General features: G+C 39.9%; 2 protein-coding genes across 2 annotated transcripts in view; one reads left to right on the forward strand and one right to left on the reverse strand.

Annotated features, from left to right (window-relative positions):
* The window catches only part of LOC132990719 (oxysterol-binding protein-related protein 10), a 59,848-nt gene extending 42,984 nt beyond the window's left edge, over window positions 1–16,864 (forward strand). Inside the window, exons 8-13 of the mRNA XM_061059089.1 lie at window positions 9,543–9,692; window positions 9,775–10,249; window positions 13,494–13,680; window positions 14,332–14,514; window positions 14,601–14,754; window positions 14,962–16,864. Coding sequence (XP_060915072.1) covers window positions 9,543–9,692; window positions 9,775–10,249; window positions 13,494–13,680; window positions 14,332–14,514; window positions 14,601–14,754; window positions 14,962–15,006 — 1,194 coding nt within the window. The 3' untranslated portion in view covers window positions 15,007–16,864. The remainder of the gene's footprint in view (window positions 1–9,542; window positions 9,693–9,774; window positions 10,250–13,493; window positions 13,681–14,331; window positions 14,515–14,600; window positions 14,755–14,961) is intronic.
* Window positions 16,865–19,078: 2,214 nt separating this feature from the next.
* LOC132990597 (dolichyl-diphosphooligosaccharide--protein glycosyltransferase subunit STT3B) overlaps window positions 19,079–25,574 on the reverse strand; it is an 89,981-nt gene continuing 83,485 nt past the window's right edge. Inside the window, exons 14-16 of the mRNA XM_061058896.1 lie at window positions 24,821–24,934; window positions 22,657–22,863; window positions 19,079–22,112 (exon numbers count right to left, since the gene is read on the reverse strand). Of these exons, the coding sequence (XP_060914879.1) occupies window positions 22,038–22,112; window positions 22,657–22,863; window positions 24,821–24,934 (396 nt within the window). The 3' untranslated portion in view covers window positions 19,079–22,037. The remainder of the gene's footprint in view (window positions 22,113–22,656; window positions 22,864–24,820; window positions 24,935–25,574) is intronic.

Here is a 25,574-nt window from a genome sequence, read left to right on the forward strand (position 1 = left end):
TTTACACAATTAAGAGCAGAGAAGGGAGGCTGGTTCATAATGGTTATGTGGCACCTTTAAAGACACATCACACAGTATTATGGTCATTATGATTCAGGAGGCCATCTAATATTCCTGCCACTACCAGTATGTATCCACCCACTGAAGTGTGCTATAATGATACTGTGCTTCAATAATGACTAAAGCCAAGTCATGCCTGACTTAAATTAAGGGGCAGACTTTGAGGAAACTGCAAAAATGACCAGCAGGGACTTAACTTGATCATAATTCTACAGAGAAATTAGAATTTGGGAAAGGAGGAAGGCCTACTTTTGCTAAAGTTATCTGCATTAATTTTCAAGTTAAATAACATCTGCTCTCCAAACAGAGGGAACATGATAAATGTGTAGGTATCACTCGTGTGAGACTGTTGGGGACCAAGCAGTAAGGCACGAGACACAGGAGTAATTTTAAAGAAAAGGTGAGGGGGATTTTTTGACCTAAAAACAGAAAACCAAGTTTTCAAACCATCAGAAGTTTAAAAGTAAAAAAGTTTAAAAGGTTAAAAGTATAAAGGTGATGTTTTGAGACAATGGTTTACTCTGTCCTGGTCCTCTTTGACTCTGAATCTCTAAATCATCACTCCTTCATCAGTGTAATCAAATGATTTATCTTCTCTTAAATTAAAGAACCTTTGAAACTTTTACAACATCTCACAAGTGAAACATTTTGCACTCTAACTAAATAAGATGTCACATTTCAAAAATCAACCATCCCCTCAACTACTGTGAAAACATTGTCTGCTAAGTTTAGTCTAGTCCTCTGTGTCATCTCTTATGAAGGTAAAAGTAGTCATCTCATTTCAAATGTAACTTTCATCCCTCACTCTGCCTCTGCTCTGTAACATTTGGCACTCCTCCTGTCTGTGTCTCGGCTCTGCCCTGCAGCTTGAACTAGATTTAGTTCGAGTCTTCAAAGATGCTCTGGCCGACGTTTGAAGAAGAGGGGCAGGGAGACAGAGGAGACGTGTTGCAGATTGCCAAGGCACATTAGTTCAGCCTGACAGTAAAGTGAATTCATCTTTTAATGAGATACAGCCCCATCATCCATCTGAGTACTTCCTGTCTTATCCGAGTGGTGAGGAGCAGACTTGGATGGCTTGATTGTTCTGAACATCGCTAAACTTTGATAATATAGAACACAGATCGGCTGTGCTATCAGGATGATCATCTATCTAATGTGTATTGTTTTTCAGGGTAATGGTGGATCTAGTGTGATGGATATTTTGCCACCTTGTGGTAAGGAGAACACACTGCATCACAGCTTAGTGCTCATGGTTCACTGAAACAGGATGTTCCAGGTTAAACAGTGTAAAAGAAGAAGTGTTTGACATTTGCTCTTTGTATGCAGCCAACTGTAGAAACAAGAGAACAGACATGAATTATTAATGGCTTTAATGAAATGTTCTTGCTCAGCTCCTATTTCAGTATTTGTCACATCAGCTTAACTCATGGACAAAATGTTTGCATCCTGTGCGGCTCAAGGTCACATCTTTCTGATCCAATCTTCACTTTCTTGTCTTGGTCGTTTGCCACGTTTTCGCTGTAATCTTGTGAGTGCAAGGAAGAAAATACATCACCCCAGAATAATAAAGGTTAGCTATTTGAATAATTTAGCCCCACAGTGGCGTTTGATATTCAGTCCTAGTGTGCAGCTAACAGGAGGAAGCATGTGGCCAGTGCTTGACGCTGAGAAAATGGAGGAAAATGTGCAGGTGCTTAGGCTTAATGCATTTGTGACAGCACCAGCACCCACCATGGTTTACATATTGGTCCCATCAACTGTCTTCATAAGGACATAAGCTGTTGGTGAAGATCTAAAAATTAATCAGCTTCATCCAGATCTGTATTTACAGATGGCAGCAGAATAGCATGAGTGAGGCGTGCCTTATTTCTGTTGATTTTTATCTTTTTTATTTTTATTTTTTTGATCATTAAAGACATATTGACTTTATTCCTCTTTATAAAAACCCATTGCTGAAGATGAGATGCAGCATTTTGAGCCAAAGACTTTCCATCTCTGAGTTATTGTTTCTTCTTTTTGTCCAGCAGAGGGCAGCATAGTCCTCTCATGCGCAGCATTTCTTCTGTAAAGATTAATTATATGAATGAACACAGCTTCAAACAGTGGTAATAATGTGATCGTCTAGTCGTCTCTGTAGGTTTGTAATAATAATAATAATAATAATACATTTTATTTAAAGGCGCCTTTCAAAACTCTCAAGGTCACCTTACAGAGCAGAGATAAAAACAACAAAGTAACAACACAACGATAAAATTAACATTAAAAAACACAAATGTACTGGATGTAAAGGAGTTATGAGAGTTTGTGTTTATGTAACAGCCTGCAAAGGATTCATTCACTTCACTGTTTATTAGAAGTGACTGACTTCAGCTTTATGAAGCCTCAATAATCAGCTCAAGTATTAAAATGTTTTACCTAAGTCTCATGAACTAGTACAAAGGTCGTGTCAGTCCCGAGATGAAAACATCAAATAAAGAGCTGCGTGTTCTCAGGTCTGAGCTCAACGTGGAAAATATTAACCCCCTAATCCAGCCTCCTTATTGAACTCAGGATTTACTGAAGCTTTCACAGGAAGATTTCCTGTGTCTTTAACTGCACTATAAGAGACCCACTACTCTTTGTTTTCAATTCAAACCTTTACTGTTTTACAAAATCATAGACAGAAAATACCAGACACATGTAGTAGTTGATTCACTACACACATTCTTTGACTAGTTGATCAGTTTTATAGACTGTGATGAAAAAAGAAGAACTTTTTTTTGCAAATGGTGTCGTGGTCTCATTTGAAGAGATTTCCGGATGTTGTGTAATTTAGTGTGGTTGAACAGAGGAGGCGGCATGCTTTTTAAATTTCAACGTTGATCACTGCAGGAATCTTTCTCAAAGATGTCTGCCACAAAACGTTTCATTGTTTAAAACTTCTTTAGACTTCACGTCAGCTAAAGAAGACTTCTACAGAGACACGCTCAGACAGAACGTTCTCGCCCGTGCCGTGCCCACGTATTAACGCCCTTTAACTGTTTGCTCACATTGACCTCAGTATTACTCACTGTAACATAATGAAGTACGTCGTCTTTTCTAAGTTTGTGAGTGTATGTGTGAGTCATTATCGCTGTGTCTGCACCGCCTGTGTTTCATATCCTCTCATTAGAGGCTGTGCTGATGAAACAGATGATTTATATATGAAGCACTGAGACTCAACATCTCAGCTCTACTTGCCTCATGTTTTTGAAAAAGTGGAAGAGATTTGGGAGGTCTGATGCTGGCTCAGTGTTTATTAACTTTCACATTAAAGTGGTATTTAAAAGCACATTTCATGGCTTTATTCCAATCGGTATTTTGCTGCAGCTTAACTTTCGATTATTTTTTAGGTACAGAAAACCCTTGTTTAGCCCTTTGTTCAATTCAATACAACTTCTATTCAATAAAGCCCCAACATGCTGCTGTAAAGTCAACATACTTTGCATTTCTTACTAACAGTTACAATATTTAAATGACCATTTACCACTGATGAGTAAAGGAAGATGTGTGTGTGTGTTTTGGAGGGGATTCTATTATTAATAGGTTTTGACTAATAACTTGATTGATAGTAAAAGAAACTAAGATAAAAAACAGAGGGATATTGGGGCATATGATACCATTTGATAGTTACATGATACAAAACAAGAACAACTTGTACCTCTTGGTAAAATGTATAAAAGACATGAAGTAAAACACACTTGATGTAATCAAACTTGTGATAGACTATCAAACTGTTGTGTTAGCTAGAAAGTGTTGAATGCTAGCGTTAGCTCTCTTATAAGAGGCTAGCACTGCAGGAAACACAGCCAGCTAATTAAAAATAAAGTCGAGGTGGGTGGAGAGGGGAAAAAAAAGAATTTGCCCAACAAATCTGTCCTCTCTGCTGTGCTGGTGATGACTAATAAACAGGTTACAATTCTACTTTCTGCTCACTTTGCCCAAAGGAGTTCTGACCAAAAATAAATTATCCAGCTTGTTCAAAACCGTGACGCTGAAGGAGACTTTGAAGTGGGAGCATGCAGAGTTGCCCTATCTAAGCCTTCTGTAGACACCCACACTGTCCCCTGATGAGAGAGAGAGAGAGAGAGAGAGAGAAGGAAGCAGGAAGGAAACCATACGGAGACAGTGAAGGAGAAAGATGGTGATGAAACAGCATAGTGGATGTTGTGAATGGAAGAAACGATGACAGAGATGACAGTGCGGGGGTGGAGGAGGAGAGAGGAAGAATGAATCAAAAAAGAGATTGGAGTCAATTAAAAGGACGATTGTGAGGCTGGAACGGATTATATGAGAAGATGGTTACAGAGAGAATTTAGAGAGAGGAACTGCAAAAAGAATGGAGATTAAGTATTGAAGAGTCAGACAGATGCTCATTCACAAAAATCAAGTGGCGGCCACTTTCCCCTGACATGGGTGGGAAACTGTAATGTTGCTATGGTCTTTCTGGTGTGTTTAAGTAGCATAACGTAGAAATATGTCAAACTGTTACAATTTCACTGCTTCTCAATAGATTACTAAAAATTCCCAGGCAAAACATTATTTGATCACTTAGCTTTTGTTTAACACTTAAAAAAATAACATGTAACCTACAGTAGGACAATTAATGTGAACTTTTTTCTACGCATAAGCTACAGTAAGAGAACAGCTAATGTTAGCTTACATCTACAGTAAGAGAACAGCTAGCTTATATTTATAGTTAGCTACAGAAAGACAACAGCTAATGTTATCTTACATCTACAGTAAGAGAACAGCTCACAAAAAGCCTACTTTGTGATACTTTAACCGTTGCGATTTAAAAGGCAAAGTGATTTCTTATGTGTCTAGGACAAATTTTTGAGCCCCGTTTCAGAATCTTAAAAGCTTTGTATCCTTTTTTTGAAACTGGAAACATATAGCCTAATTACTGTTAGCTTTAGGTGGTTGAATGCTTACCATTGCTGTTGTCTTACTTTAGCTTTTGATTATTAAAATGGTTGTTTAAACTGACAGATTTTCACCATAGATTGAATTCCGGGGGTAATGGAAAGCAGTGAATTTATAGGAAAACTTATTTTCAAATATTATAACAGTAGCCTAGGCCTATTTGAGACTCCCACCTTAAGTAGGAAATGGTCACCATGTGAAAATGTCAAATAGGCTATGTTCCAAAAGAGGGAAGTAGGTTTGCAAATCTGCAAGAATATGCTAAAATTCACTCATTAACAAAATAGTAGTTCAGGTGGAGAAATAGATGATATAGGAGGAGGGATAAAAGCAGCGATGCTTGTCAAAGGAGTGCAGGAGCGAGGAGAGTGTAGGGACTAGTGACAAGGAAAGCAGGGAGGGAGGACGTTAAAATGGAAAGAGATGTAGGGAAGCACGCCAGAGGGATGAAGGGAGGGTGCAGAGGGAAACGTCACTGGGACTTTCCTGGAGCTTTTCTATCTCCCCCCACCTCCCCGTTTTGTCAGAGTGGGTGGTGGGAGAGACTCTGCAAGTCACGCACAGCAGCTCACCACCTTAACTCAGCCACATAGTGCGTCTCTGGAAACAAGACGAAGAAGGCTGCTCGCTCAGGCAGTCAATTCAGGCTCGGGGAAAAGGGTTTCTTTTCTGTCTACGGCACCCATCACAATTAAAAACTTTCTAAAGAAAATATCTTTGAACAGGATTTCCCTTGAGACTACACCTCTTTAGTTGGATATTGCACAGATTTGGACCTGGTGGAGTGGCTGTCTTGTTTGTGGAGGAATAACTTCTCTGTCTTTTTCTGGATTCTACTGTTACTTGTTTCACAGTCATTTGATTTTTCCTTTTTTTTTTTTTTGGAGATGAGATCCAGTTTTATTCCGGTCAAGCCTGTAGCTTCACAGCAATGCAGCGTGAGTTTTAACAAGCAGATGTTTGTGTTTGTGTCCTCACATGGTGTGCTGCTAGTCTTTGCATCTGTTTTTGGATATGGGTTGAAAAGGGAAGTTGCAGCCTAAGGGTCTACCCAGCATGCACTCGGATGCAGTTTAGCAGTAAACATCACTTATCTGAAATGTGAAGCAGTTTTCCTCCGACACAGAGAGTCTTTGTTGACTTCATAAATTATAGAACAAACTAGCCAGCAGGGCTTGTTCTGGTGGTAAACATTTACAAGCACAGCATCCTCAAAAGTTGCTATGTTGGATAGTAAAAGATGAAATAAAAAGTGTCTTCCTCTATCACGACTAAGATGTGTTCATTGTATTTTTAATTAAGGGGCTTCGATTTTGTAATGAAGCACCATTTCTCAAAAGATGTAACTAATTGCTTTATTGGTTGTTTAATCAATACAAACTCAGACATTAGCTGTAAATAAAAAGTTCTTCTGGCTTTTTTTTATCCTTTCTATTTGGTGTTAGTAAATATATAGTTCACACTATTCCACTCCACAATGAATTTTAGGCTTAATTACTCCAGTACTAGTAGTTTCAGGTCGATTATAAACTACATAGGTCAGCTTATGTAATCATAGAATATTCAGAGCTCCAACTTATCAGTAAAGACATCTCTTAAAGCCCTCTCCTTGTGCACTGTTCAAACAGGAGACAGTTAGCGACAGAGTGAAAACACAAGCAGCCAAAGAGATGGATATTTTTTCCTTCTCCGACATTCAGGAGCATATTTTGTTCTATTCTGCTTCATCTATAGAACAGTTTTCTTCAACTCTGCCATTTCAAGTTTAAAGGTGAAGTCAACAGTTTTCCTGAAAACTTGTAAATAATTTCCCTGCATGCTAACTCGTCTGAACTCACTGATTGATTAAAAAGGACCAGTTCACATTCAAAGTTTACAATTTGAACTCTCTGTACCTTGCAACTTCAGTGTTTGTTCACCGTCTCCAGAGTGAACTTCGCTCACATTCAAGTTGCAAATTGACTCGTTCAGTTCACCGACAACAATGTTAAACAATGCTTAATTCTTTTGATATGCAAAGTTTTAATGACAAGACACTACTTTCTGTAACGAACCAAAGAATAAGAGTATCTACACCTTATCTCTGACCCTGACTCTCTAGCCCTAACCCCACAGCCTAACTTTACCCTAACCCTAACCTGACCACCCTGATGCTAACCCTAACACCAATAGTAATGTGATGTAATGTTAAAGATGGAAGTTGATAATGGAGCAGCTCGGGTCTCTCTCAATGGGAAGGTTGCGGGTTCAATCCCCAGCTCAGATGTTTCCTCTGGCGAGAGAATTAACTTGAAGTTGCTCCTGCTGCTTCATTGGCGGTGTGTATGAATGGGATCAGCTAATACTGATCAACAGTTTATGTGGGAGTGTCTGCTGTCAGTGTGTGAATGGGCTGTGAAGGGGTAGGTGTGACCTGCTGTGGTACACACACACACACACACACACACACACACACACACACACACACACACACACACACACACACACACACACACACACTGCATTCATTAATCATTGAAGACATTATTAACCACTTCATAAACAGTTCAACTAAACAGTCTTTGTGTGATGACAACCATCAAATTCACCAATACATCCACTGGAGGTTTTTTCTGAACCCGAGATGCTCCGACCTCCTCAGCAGTCATTTCCTGTTTCTGTCAGAAACCTCTTTAATTAGTTAGAACCTCTGGAATCATAACAGACCTCCCCCTACACTACCTCCTCTCCTTTCCTCTCCACTTCTATATATATCACTCTGAATACCAAACAGGCTCCAGGGACTCCTGTACTTGTGTGTTCAAGCATGCTCCCGTGTGTGTGTGTGTGTGTGTGTAATGTTTTGGTGCAGAGTGTGTACTCAGGGTGGATATGTGGCGCTTTTTGCATGCATGCATGGAATGAAATATTCAGGTAACATTCAAGCAGGCTCTCCTAGTTTAACAGTTATTCTCCTTTTTATAGGAGTGTTTCATGCAATTGTCATTCCCTCATCACTCCTTGTCATTTTGCTGTTTTTGTAGCAGCTGCTTCACTGAAATAAGATATTGAGTTGTATAAAAGGACACATATCGAAGACAGATTTAAAGGTAGGCTATAGAGCAGTAAGGGTGCACTGAGAGTTGTTGTTGCCCACAGGCTCGAGCGCACTTTCTGCATTATACATCAGCTTCTTTCTTCTTCCTTCCTGCCCCAAGTAACTGCAGGAGATATCAAAGGCATCAGCTCTTCTTTAACCTCGACTAGATCCCTTTCCAGTTGAATGCTGGAACACAAACGGAAGACACTACTACAACCTTTCCGTATTTTTACTCCATTGTGTACGTCTCTTGTCAAGAGGCACTCAGCTGCTCTGAGATGTGTAGGGCTGCACATGAAACGCTGAAAGGGGCTTGAAAGGTGGGATGCTATTGCTGAATGGAGTATGAGTGGGCTTCTGTGAAAAGTAAATGAGGTTGTGTCCTTTGGTATTTAAAGGCTGCCTCTCTCTGGCCTCTTTGAGCTCTAAATGAGTTTGGTGACCTTATGGTAGGTATGGACAGGTCGATGTTTGGAGGAAGATAAACGGCTTCACCTTCCTCTATTTGGCCTTTTCCGTGTGACGACACCTGCTGCGAGGATGCTGGACTGTCATCCTCACCAGACTCCAGATAGAATAGATATCTGTTTTTACAGTTGTGTGTTTCCTCTCCTTTGTATTCCTGATCTGAATGTGTCCCAGATGTTTGAACACTAAAATGACATTCATTTATTACGTAACAGCTTTCAAAAATGTGTTTGACACTTCTTTGTTATCCAAATAGCACAGTGTCATTGAATGGACTCGACCTCTTATTACCATGATACATGAATACATTCATCCAGAACTGCAAACAAAATGCACTATTTACTCCTGTCCTAGTAAGAAGTACAGTGGTCAGCTCTTTAAGGAGATGACTGTGTGACCTGGTTTTTAAAGATTCACACCTTCAGTCGGTGAGTTTTGAGCTGAGAGTAGAGAGGCTGCATGAATATGTTCAGACACCAGAGACCTGTCTTAAACAGTGTGTACTTTGCAGATCAAATCTGTTACAGTAAAGGTTCCTCTTCTAAAACACAACTCAAGTTTTTCATAATCATCTAACCAGAAGAAATCTAAGTTAATGGAAGACATCTCATTTTCAGTTTCACCTAGAAACAAACTCTGTTCTCCTCTGGAGTGGTATTAAACCTGCTGGTCTCTAAAGCGAGATCTTTGTCTTTTGGTTAAATTAAACTTAACTCAGCCCTCTACACTGTAACGGTCCTTTAAGATACAATAAGTTTTGGTTTACACCGTATATCAACAGACCATTTCTCTCTGTACATGAGAAACATCACAGGGTAAATTATTTAGATAAATAAGTTCAATATTATTCAAATAAAATACAGATTTCAGCTCAGCATTTCACATTTATGTCTGATGTTTGGAGGCTCCCTTCCCAATATATTGGCATGGTCTCAAATAGTCTGAACAGCAAAGCCCTATATTTAGTTTTTTTTTCTTGTTTGAATAGCACCATCCAGGGCTTGAAGACATCAGCCCCAGTGACGAGGTGACAGATACGGAGGACAATGAAGAGGAGGACCTGGGTGTCCTGGACGACCAGCGGAGCATCATCCTCCACCTGCTCTCCCAGCTCAAACTGGGCATGGACCTCACCCGGGTAAGACCCTAAAATGATTCTTGTATTGACTCTTTTTTCCCTCTGAATAATCCTTGTCCTTTTATCTCTTTGTATTTTCCAGGTGGTGTTGCCAACATTTATTTTGGAAAAGCGATCACTTCTGGAGATGTACGCTAACTTCATGGCCCACCCCGACATGTTCCTGTCCATCACAGCCGGGGCCACAGCCGAGGACAGGATCGTACGCTTTGTGGAGTACTACCTGACCGCCTTCCACGAGGGCCGCAAAGGAGCCGTGGCCAAGAAGCCGTACAACCCGGTGCTGGGAGAGACCTTCCACTGTTCCTGGGAGGTGCCCCGGGACAAAGTCAAACCTTTGGTCAGATCCAACCAGGGCTCCTCGTGGGAGCAGCAGGACGAGGATTCCCCGGGGGAATGCTACAGGGTCCGCTTTGTGGCCGAGCAGGTCTCCCATCATCCACCGGTGTCGGGTTTCTACTGCGAGTGTCAGGAGAGGAGGATGTGCGTCAAAGCTCACGTGTGGACCAAAAGCAAGTTCATGGGGATGTCTATAGGAGTGTCCATGGTGGGGGAAGGTGAGCTGATGAAATACTCTAGATTCATTTTGAATGTTCTCTTTCCTTCATTGAGAAACGTGAAACTGTCATAGAGGTAAGGATTGTTTTACGGGCGGCATAAAAAACCTGCATTATGATAACAACATTAGAAACATAATAAGTAGTTTCAGTAAATATGATTTTCCCACTATGTTCTTCTCTGCTCTCTTTTTTTTGTGATCAATTTTTTATTATTTATGTTTAAACATTGTCACTTACAATAAAGGAAAAACAAGATGTTGTGCCCACAGATATACAGGAGAGGAGAATCATATACAGTATATCATATACATAACTCATTTTACAATACATTTCAGAAGAAGGAAGGAAAACAGCAAAGATTGAATCATCTCTCTCCCCTGGATTACCACAACACAGAAAGTATTCAAATAAATCAAGAATAATGACAATGAGGGGGGCAGGGAAAATAATTCCTCCAATATAGATTACATCACGTCTTGCCTCAGGAGACCCCTGAACCCCCTACCATTCCACCGGGATAGTCTCCCACTGTGAGGTGCATGTGTGAATGACCAGATCAGGATTATTTCAGGGTCAGCCCTCCTGAAATCCTCTAGAAACTTTTCAGGTGTGCACATGTGAAAACAGTGTCCTGTCCTTTAAAAGAGAACGAGACCTCTCCCATGATCAATAATCCAGTACGACCTGTCAGCACCTTCACACCCTGTACTGTAGGCTGTCGCCCTGAGCAGGGACACAGGAAGTCCTCGAGCCATATCCACTGAGTCTGGATGTATGACCTGATCCGTTCAGACATCACAGCTCCTCTGGTCGGCCGTCAGCTCCTCGTGACGCAGCAGATCATCAGTTTGGAGGCTTGTGCTGCCGTCAGAGAACAATGTGACCGTCACATACAGAGAATATTGATTAGTGGGCTTTTTCTTTGTTACTGCATTCCTGATAGCAGTAGATTGTGTGAGTTTATAATTGGCTCAGACGGTGAGTCAGCTCACAGAATAAGAAGAGAGGCTTCTCAAATGAGACTTTCTGGGGTTTTTCCCCCTCTGACGGTACAGTCAATATTTTGTGTCGTTGAAAAAACCTATAAGAAACTGTATTAAGCTTTGACAAACAATAATAAACATTTTCCCCCCAATAGACCACAAGAGTGGGAGTAGAGAAAGAGTAAAATCATAGAGAAAGCACAGATGCCACTTTGTGACAGGCATGTACTGAACACTAAAAAGAAAGCCCAGGACATAACAGGTGACCCTTCTCATCCACTGCACTCCCAGTTCAAAGTGCTTCCATCAGGTCAGCCATTCAGAGCCACAAAAAATGTTTATAAAAAATACTTTGTACCAATAAAATTATTAAATTCATAAAGGAGAAAACGACCCCCCTCAACTCTAACTGCACATTGTTTTATGAAATTACTGTTTTTAAACCTATAACTTTATGAAATGTCTTCTCACTCTGGCTTATTATTTTATATTATTTTAAATTAAAGACAATTTTCCACTTTGTGGACAAATAAAGTTCTATTCTATTCTATTCTTCTATTCTATTCTATTCTATTCTATTCTATTCTATTCTATTCTTCTATTCTATTCTATTCTATTCTATAATCAGAGACTAATCTGTTCAATATGAAAAATATCAACAGATTAGTTAATATTAAAAATCATCACAACTCTGCAGCGCCCCCTGTGGTCACATGTCAGATTGGGTCTCAGTACCAGACACTGGTCATTCCTGGAGTTTCTTGTTTGTTATGGCAGAGAAAATGTTTTGCACGCCTAAAGCCTAGTGGTTAGGATACGCTCCTAATGTACAGAGGCTGTGGTCCTTGACGGAGTGGCTGTGGATTCAATTCCGACCCCATTCCTTTGATGCATGTCGTCCCCTGCTCCCTCTCCAAACATTTCCTTACATATACATAGAGACACATATACTGTAAATAAATAGATAGAAGAGAAAACAGAAGACTGAAGGAGATGACATTCACACCCATGTTCTGGCCTGAGTAAAGTCAAGTCAACTTGGTCAAAGTAAAGTTAGGTCATAAGTAAGCAGCTCATATCAGCTCCACTTAAATACTGCTTTAAAATCCCTGAGGATGTATTTCTTTTCTAAACTTCAGATAAAAGATCTCTTTCCCCACTTTGTGAGCTCGACATTTTAACATTCGTACACGAGCCCTTCTGCATAATTCATACTTTCACTTTTGATTCTTTAAGTTCATTTTCATTATAAAACTTCTGAACTTTATTTAAGTAGAATTATGGACGCTAAACTTGCAGATTATTTTCACACTCAATGATTTCCTTTTTCACTGGTTTCCACGTGGTGAGGCTTACAGACTGACATCTTAACAGAGGAGAAAACTGGAACATGATGTCTACAGAGCAGTGTTGTGACTAAATAGGTTAATTTCTCTCTCTGTTTCATGACGGGACCACACAGTTGATCCTGTGTAAACATGTGATTATGGTGTAAGAACAGTAGGCTATTCATGGACATGTGAGGAGCAGAGGAGAATCAGAAAGACAAAATAAATCCACTTAAGACTGTGTGACTCGGATGATGACTAACATGAGAGGCAATCAGGAGCTTAAAGTGTAATATCCTCTCACAAAGACACACTGCCTGAAGGAGATATCAGCTGCTTTGTATCATGTACTTCACTGTGGGACTTTATTAAACAAAGTAGTATACTTTGTAAATGTAATAGAGAGTACACACACACACACACACACACAGGCCACATGACATCACCAGCAAACTGCAGTGATTGTTTGTTATCGTCAAATATGACATTTTGTAGAAAAGTGAGGCAGTCTGCAGGAACATCATTTAAACTTCTATTATCTTTAAACTTCTATTATCTCTAAACTTCTATTATCTTTAAACTTCTATTATCTCTAAACTTCTATTATCTTTAAACTTCTATTATCTCTAAACTTCTATTATCTCTAAACTTCTATTATCTTTAAACTTCTATTATCTTTAAACTTCTATTATCTCTAAACTTCTATTATCTTTAAACTTCTATTATCTTTAAACTTCTATTATCTCTAAACTTCTATTATCTTTAAACTTCTATTATCTTTAAACTTCTATTATCTTTTTCAAAATGTTGACTGGTTCCCTAACAAAAAAGAAAAAAAAGCGTCCTTGCAGGTTTTCCCGTCTGTCTCTGTGCATGTGAGTTCCCATCATGCATCTTACCTCCCCCCCCTCTCTCTCTCCCTCCTCTCAGGGGTCCTCTGTCTCCTGGAACACGATGAGGAGTACGTCTTCACGTTACCCTGTGCCTACGCCCGCTCCATCCTCACCGTGCCCTGGGTGGAGCTGGGCGGAAAAGTCTCCATCAACTGTGCCAAGAGCGGCTACTCGGCCACTGTCACCTTTCACACCAAGCCGTTCTATGGAGGGAAGGTTCACCGGTGAGGGTTTTCAACTCTTTATTCAAACACCTTTCTTCTACCTGTTGATTAGAATAATACATGTGGTGAATACTGCCTACAAATGATATATCCATTCTCAGAAAGATATGAAATTCATTCACTTCATGCAACTTCTGCATTGAAACCAGTTGGAATCCTTTTTACACATATTTATTTAAGCATCTTTTTCTTGTAAAGCACTTTTTCATCAAAAATATTTTTCCATTTTGATTTTATCGAACCAAAAACAAAATCCATGGTCAGTCAAACTGTGAAACACAGATATTCCACTCACTGTTTATACTGTCTACATCTGCTTCAAAAAAGTCTTCAGCGCATGAAGGATGAACTGAAACAGCGGCTCACGTCTCGCTTTGTGCTCTAAAGCTGTTTCACTTTTTCAATATTTAAAACATTCTGGATATTATGAAGTCTAAATCTTTTCATTAGAATGTTTCCACTTCGCTCTCCAATTCATACAAATAAAATAATTCAGTTCCAGGATACAAGAATAAGTAATGCTAACTATTCCTACTATTCCAACAGGTCAATGTGCTTCATAAAATAATGAAAAACGTTATCGGATTTTGAGTACAAAACAAAATTGGGTGGACAAATCAAATTGTTAACAACAATGTCTCTGGCACACAGAGTGACGGCAGAGGTCAAGCACAACCCGACCAACACCATCGTGTGTAAAGCTCAGGGCGAGTGGAACGGCACGCTGGAGTTCACCTACAGCAGCGGAGAAACCAAAGTGATCGACACGACAAAACTACCCGTCACCAGAAAGAAGCTCCGGCCTGTGGACAGACAGAGCAGGATGGAATCCAGGTGGAGGAATACTGATTTCTAAACAGGTTACTTTATGTAGTGCCAGATGAAGGAACATTGCTCTTACCCTCTACTTTCATTTTAAGGCGGTTATGGCAACATGTCACCAAGTCTCTGAAGGAAGGGAACATGGACGAGGCCACAGAGCACAAACACAGACTGGAGGAGCGACAGAGAGGAGAGGAGAGGCAGAGAGCGGCTGATAACAAACCCTGGACTCCAAAATACTTCACCAAAGAGGTACAAAGTGCTGCATTAGTCCCGTCTTCTCTGGTTTCTCAAATCATTACTGGGTCGACTGGATAGAAGCAGAAATATTAGTTATTAGGATAATATCTCAAAAGAGGTCAAACTATAATCATCTGCATGACTACTGTGATCTACTCAATGTTCAATGTTTTTTTTTTTCTTTCTTTAATCTACCATTCTTCTGCGTCCCATGTGCAGGGAGACGGTTGGACCTACAACAGTCCGATGTGGAAGTCGACCTGAAAGCAGCACATCTCTCTCCTCCAGCGGAAAATAAGTGATCTCCTGCCTCTCCACGCTGAGTCAGCGGTCAGGACGTCAAACACAGGGAGCCGAGTCCTCCTGGACTACAGACTCCCAGAGTGACACACTAACAGGAAGATGCAAGGTGCCAAAAGGGATCTCCACTGTTATAACCAGGACCAAGCGGTGGGAGCTCTTGGGACAAAAGTCGATTTTTATAAATAGTATTACTATTCAAAGTAGAGTATTTCTATTTTTCACCTTGCCAAGGCCTTTTTTGCACACACACACACACACACACACACACACACACACACACACACACACACACACACAGACAGACACACACACACACACACACACACACACACACACACACACACACACACAGACAGACAGACAGACAGACAGACAGACAGACAGACAGACAGACAGACACACACACACACACACAGACACAGACAGACAGACAGACAGACAGACAGACAGACACACACACACACACAAACACACACAGTGATGATGTTTTCCACAGGTTTTTTTTTTTTTTAATGTTTTCTCGGACAGTGTCAATGTTTGGTTCTAAGCTTTTAGTTCAAAATGCAGCGTTAGAATGAATATATACATAAAAAAGTTCCTTGTTACACATAATACTGTAGCTGTAAATGAGTTGTTTATAAAAGCACTTTTCCCATAGATTTAATAAACTAAATATTTTATATCTATGGCTTTTACCAGTCAGGGTGGTCTCTCAGAGCTTTACAGGAAATAAGGACACCTTAAATAAATCTTAACATGAAATATAAACCAACAGGTAAAACATTAGATTGTGTGTTAGTATGAAGTAAACTTCTAGAAAGTGATTGTTTTGTCTGCACTATGAATGTATTTGGGCACATTTACACAAGATAGGATACTTCTTTTCCATCTTTTACTGTTACTACTACATCATGTTTTGCCCTTTCTTTTTGAAGGTCTCTCAAAATATTATAATCTCCAACAGGTGAGACGCAGACCTTTTACATTTCCATTACTACCTCTCGTATTCAGCTGTTCCAGCCATTAGCCACATATTATTCCAAGAGAGAAACATGAGTTTGTTTGTGGCAGAGTCCTCACTCTTTGAATCTTTTCTTTCCTTTGTTTTTGTATCTGTGCCCCTCAGTTGGCTCTTAGCCTGTACCTCCTGAAGTTCATACTTCTTGTTTTTGAATATGGATGAGGAGAGCTCGCAGAAACACACAAACAGGCGCTCTAATCTAGGGGTTAATTGAAGGTTTAAAAACACATTTCAAGGTTTATATTTGGGCTTTCTTTGCCTTTATGGTGGGAAATAAGGAGCCCCAGGTTGGATTTGAACCCCGGGCCGCCCACTTTGAGGACTATGGTCTCTGTCCATGGGGCGCGTGCACTAACCACTAGGCTACCGATTGCTGGAATGTTTTTTTTCTTCGAAGATGAGTGGATAATCTCCCAGAATAACAATCCCTGAGACCTGGGGTAACCAGCCAAACTGAAGGTTTTAAAGATCTAAACTTTGATCCATTTCATTGGATTCTTGACTGAAAACTTATTTTGTCTTTTTGCCGTATAGTTTTTTTTAATTTAATGTCCCGACTGCCTGCTTTCAGTTGAAATACTCAGATTCAGTATTTAAAGCCAGATGCCTCTTTGTAGCGTACGTCATTTCCATGACAACATGAAGGACAGACCTGGTTCATTACGGTTTGATGACACTCGCCTTACATGATACTTACAGATTTCTTTTTTTTTTTTATATATATATCTTAAAAAGGATTCACTGAAGTAGAATATGATTGTGATAAAAGAGGAACATAAATAAAGACCTTCTACTTTTTGTTTTGTTTTAAATGTGATGTCTCATATCTGTTATCTTCATCTAAGTGATTAATGATGATTGTATATTTATCATTCACTCACAGGTAGAGGAGCCGAGCCACATCTTATTTGTCATAATGCAGGTCAAAGCAGCTGCCTCTTTTTCCCCCCATTAAAATCCACCATCCTGATGATGCAATCTTTCTTTAACTTCACTGAATGATAGGGCTACAGAATCAAACTTCTAATCAGGAACTCATTGATTTCCATAGATTTAGTAAAACATGTTCAAAGTTCCCAGAGAATAAACTCTATTAGAATTACTTCCCCCTTATTTATGTATCTAGCATCACCAATATCCATCCATCAAAAGGAAACTAATGACCACCATCCTGTTAACTTTGGTTCAAGACTAATGCAAGCACACCAGATATGCTAGATGGTGAAGGCTTAATGCCATTCTGCAAACTCGAGGCTTTGAAAGGTTGGTCCAAACAAACAGTGGGTAAAGTCACAGTAACTACGTCCACCTTCTATCCAGACTAGAGTCAAACTCTAACTTAAGCTTGGAAAAAACATCCGAGACTTTATACACATCGTTTCATCTCAAGGTGATTTAAAGGGATACTTCACCCATTTGCATTAATCTTTGTATCATTAGAAACCTGGTAGTATTTTTGAATGGTCGTGCATCCCGCCCTCATTTATTTCTGAGTCTGAAAAGGAGCTTCCAGTGACGCAAAAATTGTCATTTTGCGTCACTGGAAGCTGTTGTGGTTAGCGGGGTGAAACTACAACGCTAGTTCCTCATATTTTCGACCACTGAAGCTACAGACCAATCACAGATCAGAGGGTGGATTCACTCCCAGAATCAAAACTTAATGTCCGCCATATTGCTTGGAAGCTATGCTAACAGGTTCTATGGAGAAAGCTGATAATGGCGAAAAAATGTAAATATAGCGGTGAGACGGCTGCTGACGACAGGCCGCCGGGACACAAGACCGGCCTGTCGGCAGCAGCCGTCTCCCCGCTATATTGCTATATTGCCGTGGGCCGCTGCCAGCTCAGCAGCCGAGACATAATGCCTTTCTGTCGGCGGCGGTGAGGACGAGGAGCCGGGACCGGCTCGAGCTGGGGAGGACTGGTAGTGTCGGTGCTCTCACTGTTTGCCTATGGACACAGACATGGAGTCTGTTTTCTGACAGGAATTTACAAGATCAATTCTGGAAGAAATCTCTGAATCAGTTGAGGAAATGGTCTTATGTGTTGAAGTAAATATGTCTGTAAATGTTTTTATTTCTATATTTCTACTGCTATACTGTATATTTTGGAAAAACTGTATCGATCCAATTTCCCTCTGGGATTAATAAAGTATTTCTAATTCTGAAATAGAGGACCTTAGTGGGCGTGGCCTGCAGTGCTGTGCATTCTGGGATTTGGTGTCTTTCATCAACATGAGCCAAAAAGACACTTTCTGCCTTTTCTCTGTCAAGAAGGCACCAACTTCAAAATGTATTTCACATTTCTACAACATATATGACCCAATGTCAACACAGATTCATGTTTCAACGGGTGAAGTATCCCTTTAATAACCCAACGTAAGAGCAAGAACAGTAAGAAACTTCAGGAGCAAAATGTACAACTATGATTTGAAGATGTTAGGTATACAAACAACTTCAGTAACAAATGGCATTTAAATGTATAAAATAGTTGCTCATTAAGGGTATGTAGACACTGACATGTTTGTTTTTTCATTCATCCATCAGACTTAATTTTGTAGGTGAAATCATTTCTAACCCCTAAGTGTTTCTAACATGGTGAAAGGCTGGATCATTCACCTTCAGAGGACTTCATGAAGATACAAAGTCGTCATTAAATGATACTGCTTCACACAATAATCTGTTAAGAGGAACGTGCAGCTTCTAATCAAAGGGTTGTATAAGTCTGGAGAAACTCTTTAAAATGTTAGTATTTTACCTCACATCCTTGGATACTACCTGGTTAGCATGCTTCTGAAACCCATCCCCAGACTTCAAGTCATTCTTTACACTTACTGTAATGCAGCAGAAGCAAGCGTCTTGGACTGAAGGCTAATGCTGCCATCAAGTGGTTGGCTTTCTGTTCACCTCGCTGAAAAAAATCAAGATACTAAATGCATGTTTCAGGATTGTTCTGTTTAAAATGACACAAAGCTTCAGGAAGGGGACACATGAATAAAAAGACCGTACACAGGTTTTGTCATTAAGGTGTATATTTAAAGATGGCTGAACAGAACAACAATGTAAAAATGTAAACTTTTGAAGGTGAGGGAGGGATTTCATCAGACGGCACTGAGTAAACTAAAACATGAGTAAACTTAGTAGAGGAAGCATTTAGCTGCTCCTAATGAAGCCCAAAATGAAAGAGAAAAAACTGTACATCACATTAAGGCTGAGTCTGAACTCTCTCTCCTCTCATGGGAAATCAAAGGACGTGACACAGTTTAGGTGAGTTACAATAACAACGTGGCATTTTGTCGAAGGTGTGACGCCTCCGAGTAATGACAGTGTTTCAGGGAAGATCAAAGTGAAGAGAACAAAGAAACTCAGACAGAAGGAAAAGAAATGAACAGGTGATACGAATTATAAAAGTCACTTTCTGTGAGATGTGACAAAACAAGTTCTGCTGTTTGATTTGTTAGTCTTTTGATGTGTCAGTTATTTGATACAAAAAAAACTGCCGAAGCGTGCACACACGCACACGCACACACACACACACACCTCTAGTGTTTGGACATGGCATCTGTAAATCCAGACACACAGAACAGTGCAGTGCCTGAAACATGACAAGTTAAAGATGTATGTTCTAGTGAAGCTGTGTCCCTACAGAGGGACAAAACTTATGTTGTGTGTTTTTTATTTTAGTCATTTTAGGTAGAAAAAAAAAAAAAGAAACATTTCTTTGTTTCAATTAAAGAATGAAGTTTGGGTAAATATGTCAGCTGGTGAGAAAAAGAGTTCACTAGTAAGGTGATGTTTTATGGAAGCTGGATATCATCAGTGCATTCAAAGATCGATTTAGTCTAGCCAGTTCACTACAGCAGAAACTGTAAACTCATTAAAGGGTCATTTCACCATTTGTAATAATGAAGCCAATGAAATATTAATATCAGTATATATGAGGTTTTTTTTTTCTAACATTAAATTTGTTACAAAGTCAGGTTGAGTTATTAGAAAGAGATGTTTAATTGACTTTAAAGGTTTAATGGAAGTATCTAGTTTGACTTATTTCATGGATTCAAATGTTGGTATCATCTGAGCCTGATTCCTTTAGATGTTTAAATTGACTGAATAAGCACTAATAATTATTTTGTTATTTTAACTCTTAAATGTTGCCCGTTAGTTTTTGATTGGCTAGTTTAAAGATTTGGCTGTTTTTGTTTCATGTCAGTGTAAATTGTAGTTTTTGGAAGGTGGAGGTCAAGGCGTATAAAACCTGACAGAAGCCATGTTGGGCTCCGGGAAACAATCTGACCCTTTATCCCATTTAGTGACAATATAAAGAAAACACACCGTCACACACTCCTAATGCTGAGCAGCTTTTAATTCGTTATGTGAATAAACTACATTTGGGATGATGTCATGTTTTTTTAGAACTAGAGTTGAGTGGTGTTCCATCTTTACCTGCAGGAGGATTTTTTTCTACTTTTTTTTGGTGTTTAAACTTTTGGTTGGTCAAAACAAGAAATGTAACAGCATCACATTTATCTATTTCCCCCGTAACATCTTAAGGACAAAACTGGTCTTTGAAAACACCAAGTTGCAGCCCTCATGCTTGCTGACATGTTTGAGAATGATCAACATACACACAGTACCTCTTCTTCACTTGTATGCAGTGTTGGGTTAGGACACGAGGACGCTTCGTCCATCTTTGTCGCAGACTTTGATGGAAGTGTTGATCTTTCCTGACCTTTGTGATCTTTCCTTGTTTCAGTGCTTGTGTACCAACTACCCTTCTTCACAGTTCAGCAGTATATTTCCAGACATCTTGAAAAACAAAAGTCTACTTTCCAAAGCCTCAGCCTGGCAGAAGCACTAAAATTATGAGATAAACTAAACTACAAAAAAAAGTAGACGGTCACAAATACATGAGGCGATGATGACCAGCAATGAGGCACTAGGCTTTGCACACAGAACCTAGACAGCTCCCCCTGCAGGGCGGGAGGCCTAATTTATTATCACTACTTTTTACACACAGTTGCCTGCTTCCGTCTTTAAAACCCTAGCAGCAGCAGAAATGTACAATCTATGCAATTTAATATGAAAAAGAGGGCCGGGGCGAAGGGGAACATTGTAAAAATTCACATTCATTCTTCCAACAAAATCTCAGGCCTCTCTTTACAAGAATTATTGCATTCACTGTTCTATTTGCTGTCATACAAAAAAAAAATCACAAAGAAATTAAGAGAAAAACAAAAAACTGCATATTTTAAAAATCACCACAATAATCCAATATATTATCATCCTTTTAGACATTTTTTTGTACACAACATATTTACACAATAGGCCAATTTTTTTTTTTTTGAGGACTTTGTTGGAAAAGTAGGACGGGGGAGCCAGGCAGACGTAAAGGAGATGACGATGATGATAAAAGGGTTAATATTAACAGATGAACTGTGCCTAAATGTTCCTCCATACCGCATACTCTCCTCTGTACACGTGTCAGGAACAAGTCCTTAGCTTTCACTCCTGCGCTTCCTCTCGCTTAGTGATGAGTTCACATGTGCCATGGAGCAAGGTTGATGGGTCTTTGGTGCAAATGTTCCAAGTCTTCTCTCTTTTCCTCCACTTCACATACTCTCAACCAGATCCTCGCACTGATAAGCAGTTAATCAACGTACCACAAAAAGTAACCGACACAGAACCAAGTAGAGCAGCCCGATGCCTCGCCACACATTTAAGTAAAAAAAAAAAAACAGAAGAAAAAAAAACAGAAGAAAAAAATGAGCAAGACAAAGATCCTCAGGATAAAACAGACAACAGATCTGGAACTAGCCAGATATGACACTTCAACCTCCTCACCACACGGGAGCGCTCTAATGGGAAGCGCTCGAGTACCAAGTGCCAGATAAACGGCCCCCTGTGTTCTTCTTCATTGGTTGTTCGAGGTTTCTTCGCATTTGTTTGTTTTCCTAGAAGGGTCCATCGTCATCATTATTTTTTTGGGAGTTTCTTGCCTTTTCTCAGGGCGAGCTTGTTCCTGATGTGTCCTCGCTTCCTCTTGGCAGTCTGGTGGAAGAGAGAGAGAAATACAGAATAGAATATTTGAAGATAAAAGGACTCGTATCATTTATGACTTCAGTTCATTGATAACATGTTTTGAATTTGGACTGCAGTACCAATTTTAAACGCTAGGTGTCAGAGTTACATATTGCTCCTAAAAACAAGTAAAAAAACGACATTATAAATACACATACATTTAAAGATAAAATAGGGTTAAATGTGGGCAGACAGCAAGCAAAACTATGTTTTTCCAGCACAAATCAGGGATGAAATTATTTTTTTTGCAGGATTTCTAAACTCTAAATGAGCTTCCCGTCATGTGCGTAATTGTTTTTTCGCAGCCTGTGTTATTAGAGTAAGTTAATAAAGGACTTGAAGATTTATGTAGATCAGTTTGTGTAGCGAGCCTGCCGTACTGGACCGATGGACTGATGAAAAACCAGATTAAGCCCTGGAGAGAAAAACATATCTATATATATACATACATATATATATATATATATATATAATATAAATATATTTAAACCTCTCAAACACGATGTCTCTCTACCTTTTTGGACGTGTACTTCTGCTTGGGCACCACACTGCGAGGCTTGTGGTCCAGCGGCTCTCTGTTGTCCAGCTTCTTGACCTTGTAGATCCTGACCAGCCAGTGCTCTGAGGTGAACGCCTCCTCCAGGTGCTTGAACTTTATGTCCTTGTTGCCGATCTCTGCGTTACGGGTCCGGTCGAAACCAGGAGGCGTCCGGAAGTCGAGCTTAGAGAGGAGTAGGAATATCATTAGACTACGAAGCTAGCAGCTAGCTGAATGCTCTGGTTAAAATGTTGCATTAAAGATATTTTTAAGAATAGTTCAGATTTTGTAACTAAAAATGGAAATAGAATGAAGGTAGTTACACACACATCACATAGTGCAGGGTAATAAAAACAAACAGTTTTAACTAAATAACAGGCCACACTCTTACTCTATACCAAAACTGTTTTAATAAACGCTACATTTCAACAGTTTGGTCTCTGTAAGGTAATTATATGAGCGTATAAACACTGATCATAAAATCATTTTGTGGCATGGAGTCATGCAGGTTTGCCTGTTTTGTCATTGCTAGCAGATGATTAGCTTAGCTCGCGCACACAAAGACTATAAACCAGGAAGTAGCTAGGATGGCTTTGTCTCGAGGTGACGAAACAAAAAAAGGTTTTGGGGAGGAAAAAGAAACAGCCAAATTAGCTTTTCCCTTTTCCAGACACTAGACTTCATACATTCAGACATAAGGGAGTAATTCATCTTCTCACAGTACCATCTATTTAAACAAAACTTTAACATGACATACTTACATAAAATAAGCATCTTTTCTGGACAGATAGAAACTAGATCAAAAACAGTTTTAAAAAGAAAAACAAAAAGTCTGACAGCACTTAGTTTACAGTGCAGCGTCTGCCCTTATGCCACCATTAGCCTCAGTATGATCCAATAACAGCCTCTCATTGTTCCCATTCTGCTGTTAAAGCCTCTGGCTGCTCCTCATACTGCGTCCTCCTCACTTTTGCCCTTGTCACCTCCATCTTCAAAGCTACAGTCTGCTACCACCTCTGTTCCCCACTCTCTCTCTTTCTCTCTCTCTCTGTGTTTCATCTACAATACCTCATGTCTGCCTTCAGAGAGCCTCAGTGGACACGCTGTGTGGTATTTAATTATTATAAGTCACAACAGTTTAGTCTGCTGACTAGTATTTATTAGCATTGTTCAACGAGACGTTAAAATGTGAAGAAAAATAATTAAATGAGTGGATTTGCAGAAGATTTGAAGTCCCTACTTTCTATTCTGTGCTGTATTATTCATTGACTCAACTCAGCTAAAAACTCCAGTACCCTGAATACCTCAACAAAATCTACTCATTGTCTTTCTCCTGATGTCCTCTAAGCCTCACTTTCTCCTTGTCACATCCTGTTCTGTAAATCTAATCTGCCGCCCCCCCTACTCTAACTCATTCCCTCTCTCTCCTCCCTCTCTCTCTCCTCACGTGCTGCAGTCTCTCTCTCTCTCTCTCTCCATCCTTTCACCCTGAAATAGCAGCGTGAGCTACACAGAGCAATGGCTGTTTGTCTACGGATGGTGGCTGCATTGATTCTTCCATCTCAGCCGAGCTGTTGTCCCGGAGAGAAGGATCCCTCTCATCTCCCCTCGCTACCTGCCAGAAGTAGCCGTGGCACATTTCAAAGCCTAAGCCAATCCCTTCGTATTCCCCCTCCATCCTTTCTTTCCACCCCACAGCCTCTTCTCGGAACCTCGGGAGCTCCCGAAAGGCATCTCCTTAAATCCTCTTCTGCCTGCCTGTCTGCCAGCCTGCTCTGCTTTTAGGATACAGTAGCAGGAAGTGTTACACCTTTAGTGGTGGCAGCTGCTTGTTATTCTTTGGTAATGCTGCATGCTGGATTATATACAGCAGCCGTACATTTCTTTGGTGGTGGCAGCTGCCTGTTACTTTCTGATCCTGGCACAGAACCGGAACTAAAATTATTTGTAGCCACAAATCGGATCATAACCCCCGCCCCCCCAAAACCTCTGAAAACATTCAAAGGAGAGTTTTCTCTTTGACCTGCCTGGCCTCGTCTGGAGGTGAAACATTCATCAAAGACATGCAGACTGGAACTTTTTTCAAAAAGTGTTTTTGCTGGCCAGCAGGTTACGTCTTTCATTAGAACTGTGTCCTTACCTGCATTTCACCAAATCGATAATAAGACATCTTGTACATGAGGCAGTTGAGCAGAGTAGGTGAACCGGCTTTGTCCACCCTGAACTCTCCCTGAGGGGTGAAGTAGTCACTTTCCTGAAGAAGACAAAGACGGAAGTATGTGAAGAGAAGAAACTTCTTCACAACACTCTATGCAGCTCAGATACAGCAGGGTGGATGAATCACTTACATCCAAAAAAGCTTGTTTTTTTCACTTGACCATAAAAATATAAAGTATAAACAATCAAGTCAAACTGTGTTCATAAATTACATCATTTTAAAGTCAATCCTAGTTTCAACCGGGACCCAATGGAGATATTTCAGAACTCGGATGATGTGTTTATATTTTTTGGTTCAGGTGTGAATCTGTGCAGCTACATTGATGTATTAATTTTTCAGCATCTGTCCCTGACAGAAAGCCCCTGAGTTTTGAGATATTTTTTTGGGTGGCAAAATGCTGATTTTGTAAGCTGACTCACATCTCTGACACAAGATCATTGATCATTGTAAGACCCAGGTTTTTTTGCTTTGTTCTTGCCATCAATGGACATAGAGCTGAGATGATGAGCTGCAATTCTGTGACTGGGAGTGAGGCAATGTATGGGATCCAGGTCCTCTAGAGGTAACATGTATAATTGTGAATCATCTGCATAGGTATGGTAGTTAATTTTGAGCTTCTGAATAATATGAGTGAGTGTGAGGAAATAAAGATTAAATAGTTGTGGTCAGAGAATAG

Source organism: Labrus mixtus, chromosome 16 (assembly GCF_963584025.1).
Source record: "Labrus mixtus chromosome 16, fLabMix1.1, whole genome shotgun sequence".
In the NCBI taxonomy this organism is placed as follows: domain Eukaryota; kingdom Metazoa; phylum Chordata; class Actinopteri; order Labriformes; family Labridae; genus Labrus; species Labrus mixtus.